Raw genomic sequence first — 12,945 nt, 5'->3', positions numbered from 1 at the left:
CAACATTCTGTTTATCGTTCAGTTCAGAACAGTTTTTTTACCATGTATGTGTGTGTGTATGTTCCTCAAACTGAACTATATGTACGTAGGTTTACAACGAGTTACTTAAATCAAATGGAATTTCATTGAAAGTACATAGATCTTTGCTGTTGCATACGCTGCTGCTGTCCTAGTCTGTATAAATACTTCGATTTGCAATCACATGGCTGCTGCAGTACATTATTTCAACTTTTTTTTTATTCTCGTATTCGATTTCGGGTGGCAATTGGTTTCATTTGTTTCATTAATCGGTAGTTTTAGATATCGCTATCATCGTCGTAGTCGTAGAGTGGTGGCAATACTGGCATGGCCGCCGGTGAATCCATCAATAGAAAATCGGCACATTCTGGATGACCTGGGATTAAAAAAAAGCAGCAATTAGATTCTACTATTGTAAATTGGTCACTAAAAGAAAAGATGATTTAATCAAACACATCGGTGTTAGAAGGGATTAGTGGAACACACGGTTTTGCTACAGGAAAGAAAGAATCACATTCAACCGTTAGGAGGGTTATTTCATATACATTTGAATGTTAGAACTTATCACGTTTCGTGCAATTAGCTACATTCTTCATTTTGCAAGCTCAAGCGGTTCGATTATTGGTAGTTTTCGTTTTTTAACTATTATTTTTGTATAATTTTGGAAATCGATTTACGGTTGCTTTTAGCTGGCCATCTAGTGGTATCGAATATGTTACTAGTATTTTTCTTTGCTTAATTCTGGTTTCACTAGTTTTGTTTTATGTCACAATGATATGTTTTTGGTACATGTTTGCTTTTTGGGTTTTCATTACAATTATTATTTCCATCTATGCTATTTATAGAGTAGTGCCATTCGACTAGAATAAATACTTCATCTCATTCATTGGGTTACGTATGATGGATTGAATATGAACCTTAAACTAAATGGGTTGGCCAAGAACCCACTCGCAGCGAATCTAGGCGGAGGGCGGTTCTCACACACAAAAGGATGTCGATCACCGGGAAGCTAAAACGAGATTGGATACACAGCGAAACTTTAGTATATTAACTGGAAAGTTGTTGCCTTGAGCTATGCATGCTTAATAACTAGTACGATGATACGTGAATGACATGTAACAGCGAAAGCAGTATTTTTTTAGCGTCCTTAGAGCTATGTTAAGTTTGTTTATTGAATTGTTTAGTTTTTGATTACTTGTTCATGTCGATACTTTGTGTTCATGAGTTAACAGAAAGATGTGCTCAGCTAACATGCAAAAAAAGGAAAGCCAGTGAAATTATGTAAAAATCGCCGTGATCTTTATATGGAAAATTATGCACTTCTGTACACCAGCTAATAGGGCCTAGTTAGTGGTAAAGTAGATCAAATTTAGTTGGTCGCACGTAAACTGGTTCGTATAAGTGTATCATATGGTCATATATGAAATGTGCGGTGGATGAAGATTCTCATGTGAATATGTGGGATGTACCGATTTTTCCAGTGTATAACAAGCAATTGCGCATATACACAATCATAAAAAACATTAGATGCAAAACAATTTGCAATTTAACCTTCTGGTTTTATATTTCACATACTTCGCAGCTATTAGTGTACAGGACAACGGCGGTGCTGGTTCTGCTCAGTTCTGTTGGTACTTGCTCCCATAGTTTTCCTCGGGATATCAATATTATCAATCTAAGCATTCCCGGACGAACAAACAAGATTTGCACAGAGTCTCTGGGGTTGCTCGCATAAAAATCATGTGGAAGAACTCTGCAGACGATTCGTACAAAATACCTTGCTTATAGACCCAGAATCTTGTATGAAGATCCAACAATTGGATTCTCCGGGATACCTATAACTCGGAAAAGGAATCGCTTTTACTATGAAGTAGGAATTTGAAAGCAAAAATTCTGGAGTGGATTCTTAAAGGTTGCCCCGAGATAGAATTTAGCCCAGTTATGACGAGCGTGGAACGAGTTGACCACGATCCTGAGGAGGAAAAAGCACCACACAATGAAGTCTGATATGTGTAAGGACGAGGAGGAAACCCTGATAACAAACGAGTGCGATGTGGTCGACACATGGAAGCAGTTCTTTTGTAGACTTTAAGGCAGCATACGATACAGTTGAATGCGAAAAGGTAAGGCAGATAATGCACGATAATAGATTCCTGGATAAACTAACGCGACTGATCAAAGCGGCGGATCTACCCAGACTAAAAATGGATGCTAGGAGCAATAAATGCGTTAAAAACCCATCATATGCTCAGTTAGCTTTCAGGTACGATGCTGATCTAACAAGTCAGTTGTCCTATATTCGGCAGGGTGGTGCAGTTAGAGTCAGTACATGATTGTGAGGAACGTGCTGCTCGAGCCAAAGATGCTGATACCTAGAGTCAGTAGGATCATTGCATTAACCCCCATTAACTGTCCTGTACTCTAACAGCCTGCTGCGAAGTCTATCGATAAAGAAGGGTCAAGTCTTAAACACGTTTATAACCCAACGCTTTGCTCTTTTAGAGGCTCTAGAGAGGAAAACTTTCGTCTCCCACGCACAGCGACTATTGACGGGAAACTCGGGACATGGAAATGCCGGTCTCTCAGCTTCTAAGGGAGCACTCGAGCGCTCTCCTACGTAATGAACAGCCACAAGTTCGATGTTGTACCGTTACAGAAGGCATGCTGGAAGGGCTCAACGGTGCGTACGTTAAGAGATAGACATAGCATCTACCACAGCCGGTGCAACACATACGAGCTGGTTACAACTTTCATAGTCATGGGCGAGATGCGGAAACGGGTAATTGGGTGGTGGCCATTCAATCCCCGAATGTGTAGGTTGAGAATTAGGGGCCGGTTCCTCAATATAAGCATCTTCAACATGCATAACCCTCACCTCAGAAGTACCGATGACGATAAGCTAGTTTTCGTATGTTCGAATCTCGGCTGGATGGTGCTGCTAGAGTTATTAGAACTATTTGTTTATTTGTTTATTTGTTTATTTGTTTATTTGTTTATTTATTCATCTGGCCATACAGGCCTTCATGAATTGGATTGGATGGGGAAAAGCCTCCTTGAGATGATCATACATCGACCGTTCTCAAGCAGGCGTAAAAACCCCATCATCTTTAGATATCAATACATAGTATACATAGTAAGCCCTGTAAAGCTTACAATACATTTTGGATCACATTTAACTTACGACTACTTTAAACAATTAATAGAAATCTTACGTACTAGGGTAATCTCTTTAAATTATTTTTAAACACATCAATGGACATAGAAAAGTCAAAATGCACGTAGTATTTATTGAACACGTCACACATTGCCCTTATAGGCTCGTTTTTGCCGTAATCAGTGCGCTGATATTGCAGTCTTAAGAAATCCCATGACCTAAAGTTTCTGGATGGGGTGTTGATGTCGATTTTGGAAAGGATAAGAGGAGAGTCAATTTCGCCTAAAAGCAGCTTTGCCACAAAAACTGCTCTACATATATCTCTTCTTTTAGCCAAGGTATTCATGTCAAGCAGGCGGCAGCGCTCAACGTATGGAGGTAATTCCAGAGGGTTTCTCCAGGGTAGATTTCTTAACGCGTAGCGCAAGAACTTTGCTTGAATAGCTTCGATCCTGTTTGACCAAACAGCTGTGTATGGGCTCCAAATGGCAGCTGAGGCTTCTAATACGGAACGAACAAGGGAATAGTATAATGCTCGTAAACAGTACGGATCAGTGAATTCTTTAGCAAGTCTAATAATAAACCCCAAATTTCTATTCGCCTTTGAAACGACATGGGAGTAGTGATTTCTGAAGGACATTTGATCATCAAGAAGAACACCTAGATCTTTGACTACCGTTAATCTACTGACTGGTTCTCCAGATATGGAATAATTCCAGTGAATTGGGTTCTTTTTGCGTGCGAAAGAGATCACAGAGCACTTGGACACACTTAGGGTAAGCAAATTTCGAGCACACCAATCGCTAAAGTCGTCCAGATGTCGCTGAAGTTCGATGCAATCAGTTGTCGAGCGTACAACAAGGTAAAGCTTTAGGTCGTCAGCATAAATTAAATATCGACCTGATGGAATTATCTTACAGACGTCGTTAAAAAATAATAAAAAAAGAAATGGTCCCAGATTACTTCCTTGTGGTACGCCCGACAAGTTTGTGAAGCATTGTGATTCGTGACCGCCTATTTTTACAGATAAGGTGCGGCCATATTGCATTAGCCCCGTAATAGTCCTGTACTCTAAAGACCGGCTCGGTTAAATCTCGCGCGGCAGAAACAGCTAGACATCACCATAAACTACGCACATTCACTCGAAGCTGCGCGCATTCACTCGAAGCTGCGCTGCCGGAACAGCACAACCTTGACGAAGGTTACACGAGCGCTGTTGGAACATCATCAAAACAGCCATTAGCAGTGTAGTGAAGAGCTACATCGGGTACGCGACACGTAACCAGCGAAATGACGATGATGGTTTGACGATGGATGTAGGAGGGTGATGGATGATGAAAACGTTGCCCGGACGGCCAAGACGCACAGTGCCATACGTCAAGACGTGGAAAGATACAGACAGAAGAAGAAGCAGCGTATCCATATCTTCCGGGAGAAAAAGCACTGCCTGGAAGTGCGGAGTATGCGAAATTGGGCAGTTGCATCGTTCTCAGTAGAACCGGAAAGTTTTACTGCATCGCGCCAAGGTTTTGTGCTGCGAGCCGAAATGTAATGGGATAATAGCAGTATTTTCAAGAACGATCATGAGGTGAGGCCTGGCAAAGGGTGAACACGTGCATTCTATAACCTCTGTTCACTCCACACTTCCTTCCTCCACATGGTACTGGCTGGGGTACGCAATGCAGTTGTCGAAAGAATAATCGTTTCCAGATTTAGAACACGAGTTAGAAACCTTACAGCAATCCAGTGCTATGCGCCAAAAGATGCTGCCGGCCTGCAGGAGAAAGAGTTCCTACAGCCAACTGAACAGCGTGGTTGAGAAAATCCCGAAGGGAGACATTCAAATCCATTTGGGAAACTGCATGGGCCCCCATGTCCTGGGAGAGATAAGCGAAAACGGGGAGTTGTTTACAGAATTTTGTGGTAATAACAACATGGTTATTGGTGGATCGCTCTTCCCTCATAGACCAGTACTTAAAGTCACGTGGGTCGACCACATTTGCATTAGCCGAAACTGGCGAGGGAGCCTTCTGGATGTACGCAACAAACGCAGCGCTGATATCGCATCCGACCATCATATTGTTATCGCTGAGATACGTTTGCGCGTCGCACGTGTCCAACGACTGGAGGAGAAAATTGGGTGCCGTTACGAGGTTCGCTCGTTGCCACCAAGTGGAACCGTCGAAGTGCAATGGGCCGATATCAAGAACGCTTTCATCACGATCAATGATGATTTCGGATAAAACTTGGAGGGAGATCGACGTGCGGAAAGAGGCGAAAGCCAGCGTTGAGCGAACGCGAACCAGATCGGCTAAGACAGCTGCCCGTCAACGATACGCTGAACTGGAGAGGGCTGTTAAACGAGCTTGTATGCGGAACAAGAGAGCCTGGACTAACTACGTAGTCGAACAAGGGGAAATTGTCGCCGCCATTGGTTTGTTGTACAATATTTCTCCCCGCCTTAGTAGTGCCAAGATGAATAAAAGTTGTCGCCAAAGAACAGAGTTACTGACTGATTGTACTGAGCAGCTTAAGCGATAGACTCTTCCGAGTTTCAAATGTCAAAGACCAACAAAACCATCAGCGTATGACGCCAACAGTTCGTCGCACCAATCGCCTCATCTCGGAGGCGCCATAACATCCAACAGAAATTATATTTCTGCCCAGATGCTCAAAGCTGACCCATCTTTTTCAGCCTAGATGTTGCTTCAGTATTTCAGCAATATATGGGAAAACGCGACTTTTCCGGTGGACTGGATTGGTATAATTGGATGGTGGACTGGATAGGGCTTATTGGTCAAAGTCCCCCCTTTAACTGAATGCGATAACTGGCGTTGCATCACGTTTATTTGTATTACTCTCGAAGTACTCTGTAGGGTAATCCTCAACCGGATCCAGGAGAAGTTCGGCGCTATTCTCCGGCGGTAGCAAGCTGGATTCCGTATTAGCCGATCACGTGTAGGCCATGTCACAACGCTTCGCATTACATTGGAGCAGATCAACAAATTGGAGCGATTGGCAGTACACCAAATTGGCCTTGGAATCCTCTAATGATGGAGCAGCTAAATGACCTCCGGTCCAGTCGACGCCCAGTTAACCCTTATGTGGGCAGTGATTTTTCCCTACGTAGAAGGGCGACGGGGTATCCGTGGACCCATGGTTATTATAATGCTTAAACAACTAGATAGAACCATGCAATGGTCAACAAAGTTGTAGATTTTGGCAAAATCTAAAAGGTGGCATGCATGAATTTGTAAACCGTCCTTCTGTTATCCCGGAAACAGCTTCCAAAAGTTACAAGGAAAGTGACTAATCTCTAGTTTTAATAAAAACTAGTCATGCGACATATCAAAATTTTCAGCATTCTATAGACAAATCATAAGACTACAAATACATTCATCAAGCTAAAAATGTCCATTTGGATTAGGTTCCGTAATCCCAAAAATAAGTTTGTTGTCTATGGGAGCTGGTAAACGGCTGGATAATGCGAAATATAGACCCCATAGTGGTCGTTAGCCTCTTATCCTTATCCTTATTATTAACTCCAATCCCGACCTGCTGCTGGTACCAGCCGGAATACGAGCAACCTTAGCGGAGATCGGGTAAGCAACCTCGGTGGAAATTAAGGTCGTATACTAACCGGGAATTAGGTATAGTGAGTGTCGGCACTATAAGATGGCAGCCCCATCGCGAGACTCGGTAGTGTTGCCCCAGTACGGCTACACACCTAAATTAAATTACAACTAACAAAATTCAAGCAAATTCGGAGCGGAATATTCGGCATCGACCTAGGCGACGGAACAAGGACGACGAATGGAGACTCGGTACTTCGAACTGCAGATCGCTAAATTTCGCAGGTTGCGAGCAGGTGCTGATTGAACAGCTTGAACCCCGCAAACTCGGCATCGTAGCTTTGCAAGATCGCGCGATAGATTGGAAGGCGATCAACGAGAGAATGTGTGTATTGAGGATAAAGGACCGTTTCTTCAATTATAGCATCATTAACGTGCACTGCCCGCACGAAGGCAGGCCCGACGATGAGAAAGAAGCGTTCTACGCGAGGCTGGAGCAACGTACGACAGCTGCTCGTCACGGGACATCAAGATCGTTATCGGGGATATGAACGCCCAGGTCGGTAGGGAAGAAATGTATAGACCGGTGGTAGGATCCCATAGCCTGAGCACCGACACGAACGATAACGGCCAACGATGTATAAATTTCACAGCTTCCCGAGGCCTGGTGATCCGAAGCACCTTTTTCCCGCGCAAGGATATCCACAAAGCCACCTGGAGATCACCTGACCAACGTACAATGAACCAAATTGACCACGTTCTCATAGAGGGCCGGTTTTTCTCTAACATCACGAACGTACGCTTCCGACGGTGTGCGGATATTGATTCTGACCATTACCTAGTAGCAGTACATGTGCGCTCAAAGCTGTCCACAGTATACCGGACATGTTAAAGCCGTCCTCCTCGGCTGAACATCAGGCAGCTAGATAACCCGCAAGCTGCCGAGAACTACGCGCGAGTACTGAATAAGGCACTGCCTGCTTCCGAGGAGTTAGGCGCTTCAAACCTTGAAGATGGTTGGGGCAGAATACGCTCGGCCATCGGAGAGGTACTAGGTATTGAGCCTCGGAGTACACAAAATGATTGGTTTGATGGGGAACGCTAACAAGCGATGGAGGGGAAAAAACTGCTTGGAAAAATTATCTAAGTGTTGCCACTAGAGAGAACCTGCCCAAATACCGACGAGCAAGGAACCACTTGACCACGATCCTGAGGAGGAAGAAGCGCCAAATACAGGACAGAGATCGTGAAGAATTAGAGCAACTATTCCGAGCTAATGACACGCGCAAGTTTTATGAGAAGGTGAACCAAACTCGGAAGGGCTACACACCGACACCTGACATGTGTAGGAACGAGGGAGGGAATCTAATCGCAAACGAGCGCGAGGTGGTCGACAGACGGAAGCAGTTCTTCGATGAACACCTCAATGGCGAAGTCGCAGAAGGAGGCGGAACAGAAATTAACCTAGGAGCGCCGATGGAAGATAGTAATGTCCTAGCACCTGATCTCCAAGAAGTCAAACGAGAAGTCGGCCTGCTGAAGACCAATTAAGCCGCTGGGAAGGACCGCCTACCGGCAGAGCTTAATAAACATGGCGGAGAAACGCTAGCAAAGGCTCTACACTGGGTTATTTCGAGGAATTGGGAGGAGGAAAAGCTACCGGAGGAGGCAGGAGTGGTTTATATCGCGATATTACGCTGGTAAACGCCGCCTACAAGGTACTCTCCTAGATCCTGTTACGCCGGTTGTCACCGATAGCACAAGGTTTCGTAGGGAATTATCAGGCGGGTTTCATGGGGGCTCGTGCAACTACGGACCAAATTTTTACTATCCGACAGATCTTGCAGAAATGTCGGGAATACAACATGCCCACGCATCACATTTTTATTGATTTCAAAGCAACATACGTACGATACAGTCGATCGAGACAAACTATGGCAGATAATGCACAAACACGGTTTTCCGGACAAACTGACGTGACTGATCAGAGCTACATTGGATCGAGTGATGTGTTTCGTACGCATCTCTGGGACACTCTCGAGTCCCTTTGAGACGCGGCGAGGGTTGAGACAAGGTGACGGTTTATCCTGCATGCTGTTCAGTATCGCTCTTGAGGGGGTGATCCGACGAGCGGGCATCGAAACGAGAGGCACGATTTGTACCATGGGTAGCCAACATCTAGGCTTTATAGACGACTTTGATATCATAGCCTGGAACTTTGCGACGGCGGAGGCAATCTACGCCAGACTGAAAGCGGAGTCTTAGAGTTCGTTGATGGCGACGAACTAGAAGTGGTAGAGGAGTTCGTGTATTTGGGATCGCTGGTGACCGCGGACAACAACACTAGAAAGGAGATCCAGCGGCGCATCCAAGCGGGAAATCGGGCCTACTTTGCCCTTCGTAAAACGCTACGATCAGGAACCATACGCCGCCGCACGAAGCTAACAATGTACAAAACTCTTATTAGACCGGTAGTTCTCTATGGACTTGAAGCCGTCACGCTACTCACGGAGGACATACGCGCCCTTGCCGTGTTCGAGCGGAAAGTGCTGCGGACGATATTTGACGGAGTACAAATTGAAAGCGGAGAGTGGCGGAGGCGTATGAATCACGAGCTACAGGCACTGCTTGGAGAGACTCCCATCGTACATCTAGCGAAAGTTAGCAGGCTACGGTGGGCCGGACACGTCGTAAGGATGCCGGACAACAGTGCGACGAAAATAGTCCTTTTCAACAACCCCACCGGCACCAAGAACAGGGGGGCCCAACGTGCACGATGGCTCGACCAGGTCGAAAGCGATTTCCTCTTTTTATCTTATATTGCTCCGCATCATCTATTCATTTTTTCTAATTTTGATATATCCCCCTTATATCTCATCCATTTAAACATCGGTTTTCATTCCGGAAGTACACAAAACGAAAAAGAAACAAAGCCATTTATTTGATCCTCGTCTGTCAAATTTGGTGGGGATCAATCTAGGGGTTTCGGAGTTATGGCGTTACATATAGATATAGAATAAGGAGGAACAAAAGGGTTTTTCTGTGCAATCTAAAGGCATTGTTATGGAAGGGTAGTTTGGGGAATTCTACTGTAAAGAATACTGTAAAGGAATATTAACGATTCTACTGACGTAGTAGTCGACAGCACACCTTAGTTAACTTAAATAATTGCTATTAATGACTTATGTAAATTTATAAATAATTTTTTTTAGAATTTAAAATGCTTGTTTAATAATCTATTGATATTCCACAATTTGATCAAACACCAACACGCGTCTAGCGGGCTAAAAAGGCGTCGAAAATTATATGCAGTTTACTAAATAATGTACTGGATCTAAACTGTCAACGGAAGACCGGCTAACTGAAGGTAAAACCAAAAAAAGGATCTATGGCGAAAAGTTTTGGTCTGACGGAGGCTAAATGGAATAGGAAATGTAACAATTTCTTTATTTTTTCTCCATTTTGCCATCTGTTCAGAAATATGGAGATTTGGCTTGCAAAATCACTATTGTTCCATGTGATTTATATAGGGTTGCCAAGTCTGAAAACTGCAAAAACCGGCCGATCGGTCCTGACATTAAATAATGCGCGGGGGGGGGGGGTATAGTGGCAGCATATTAGAGGATTTGCCTGTAATGTGTAATGTGCGTTAGACAGTCGCCGGTAGCATGTAACCGGCATAGAGAGAAAGTGGAGTCGGTTGACAGTTTTCCGTGTAAATTATTGAAGATAGCTAGTTTTTGAGTGAGAACTACTTGCTTCTGGCGCTAGTGGATAATTTAATGTATATTGTCCTTTTCTTTGGTAACAAAACGCACTGCTCACTTTTTTGATAGCTTGAAATCGTCGCAGAGAGAATTTGCTTGGCTGTATGTAAGTTATAAGTATATATTATGCTTGTCTAGCACGTAAGCTATTGATTTACTTGACAAAATAAACGATATTTGCCCCCGCGACGATTCTGGCGACGGTTTCGCCCGCGACGGGTATAATTCATCGCGTACGAAAGGGTGGGAAATTGATAATATTACCGCCAGAAGCAAGGTATTATCACTGCAAAACTAGCTATCTTCAATGATCCACTGTTCAGGATTGCTGATAAATTTATCAGAAAATTTAATAAACCAGGCAAAAAGTACAAATCCGGTTTCATACGTCGGAAAACCGGCCTTTCTGCCGCATTGACCGGCCACCGGCTTTGCAAGTGAAAAACCGGCCACTTGGCAACCCTAGATTTATAGCAAGATCATTCCTTACCGGATCATTAGTTTTCAAACTTAAACTGATTAGTGCCTTTAAGGGTGTAAATAAAAACAAGAGTGCTATTTTTTTCTAATTCAATATAAAAATCTAGATCCCCAGTTTTTTGCCATTAAAAAAAATGATTATGACTAAGTTTGCCTTAATCTTTTCGTTGTTGTTTTGGACTACTGCAAGTTCGTTTTCAGCAAACTTGTTCACGATTAATAGATCAAAAGTAGGTACGCTGAGTCGCTGAACATTACTTTCAAAAACAAACCGATCGTACAATCCCATTTTATTGTTTCAAACCGTGCTTGTTAACCAATTGCACGGGCGCCATAATCACCCTAACCGGCATTAAGTGCCAAATTTAATCTTGACATATCCGCCGGCAGACCTTCTTCAGCTTCGGAGAGAAACTGTTTTGTAATGGTCGCTTCGCTACTTTAAACAAAATCACACGCCCTGAAATTGCACCGCAATCTGCGGACGCTTTAGATTGACAGTAAAGGCTGGCAAAATTAAGCGATAATAAGGTTGGGTTTCAATTTTGCTTTTGTTTTAGGAAGAAATGATAAATAATTGCCTAAAATTATCGTTTGCATTTGGCAGATCGGATGTATTCACGCTCGCGATTTTAGAGTAGAGTCATTTTTAAAGAAACTTGACTTTGAAAGTTCTAATTTGAATAAATTAACCGGTTGGTTTATGAGCTAGAGGAAAATTTTCAGGATCTTATTTTGTCACCCAACAAACACTTTTTTTTGAATAGTAGCTTGTTCAACCATTGTACAGCTAATTACTAAGTAACAAGCGTTTGACAAGTTGTTATTCAACAAAATCATTTGTTGGGGTCCTACTAGTAAGACTTATTCTCTTTCTAATTATGGACATTAAACTAAAATATGTTTCTAGAACTCAGCATTATTAATATTTCAACTTTTTATTAATAATCACAACACAATGCCGTTCCGCCCTATCAGGGGGATTGTGTTTTGTTTCGACTATATCGAGACAATTACTCTCATCACATTAACAATACCACAGCCCAGAAATGGGCAGCAAGAAGTTCGACAAAACTGGGAAAATCACGCAACCGGAAAGCGCATCAACACTGGCATAACACAGTTAGTAAGTTAATAAGTGAGCAACTATATAGAAACACCGGATCGCAAAATAAAAAAGCAGCCACAGTGGAAGGCAAATATCGCCCACTATAGTAATGAATCTGCAGAAAAATATAAAGACTCAACATCGGGGAAAATGCGTTAGAAGGAAAGAGATAGATTGAAGATAAGCAAATAACAGAAACCGCGCAATTTCAGCACTAAAAAGCAAAAGACGTGATGTTGAAAAGTGCCACAAACAAAAGATAAGCGCCGACAAATTCTAGATTCATATAAATTAATTAGTCTTACCTTGCCTGGTTCATCACGACATCAGAGGTCACCTTCCTGGGGCTGAATTCGGTCAGGTTAAGTTTTCTTTTTCCGCCCGAGGCTCGTTTGGCTTTGTCGTTTGGCGCAGGTGCATCGGGTTGTTGGTAGACCGTGTCGGTTTGAGCGATTCGGCTTGAGTTTAAGTCCCCCCAAAAGACCACAGCAACAACGGTGTTCTTTTTTGGTTCCATTGTGAACGTGTGCATGGTTGAAAGTAGGTATAATCGGCCGAATGAGAGAGAGTTACGAAAACTTAGTTAAGGTGCCGGGGGCCACGCCACGATGCAGAAGGTAAACGCAATCCAGAAAACGCAGCCTAGGAAAACAGTAGCGTAGCGCTAAAAAGAACGTAAGAGACCCCAAACCAGTAGAAAAGGGCAAGCGGAAAGAGAGGACAGAATAGAAGCGCACTGTGCCAGTGCAGCAGTGAGGAGAAAATTGAAAAGTCATCGCCAGAAAGGATTCCGGCCGAGTGTGACGAGCTCGAGCGGGCAGCTGGAAAGCGAACAGTTAGTGGCTA

The 12,945-nt window shown here is 43.4% G+C and overlaps 1 protein-coding gene across 1 annotated transcript in view; it reads right to left on the bottom strand.

Annotated features, from left to right (window-relative positions):
* Positions 1–296: 296 nt before the first annotated feature.
* LOC128734076 (protein vein) overlaps positions 297–12,945 on the bottom strand; it is a 78,320-nt gene continuing 65,671 nt past the window's right edge. The window contains exon 7 of the mRNA XM_053828077.1: positions 297–394. Coding sequence (XP_053684052.1) covers positions 297–394 — 98 coding nt within the window. The remainder of the gene's footprint in view (positions 395–12,945) is intronic.

The sequence above is a fragment of the Sabethes cyaneus genome, chromosome 2 (assembly GCF_943734655.1).
Source record: "Sabethes cyaneus chromosome 2, idSabCyanKW18_F2, whole genome shotgun sequence".
Taxonomy (NCBI): Eukaryota; Metazoa; Arthropoda; class Insecta; order Diptera; family Culicidae; genus Sabethes; species Sabethes cyaneus.
This window is presented reverse-complemented; position numbering and strand designations above follow the sequence as displayed.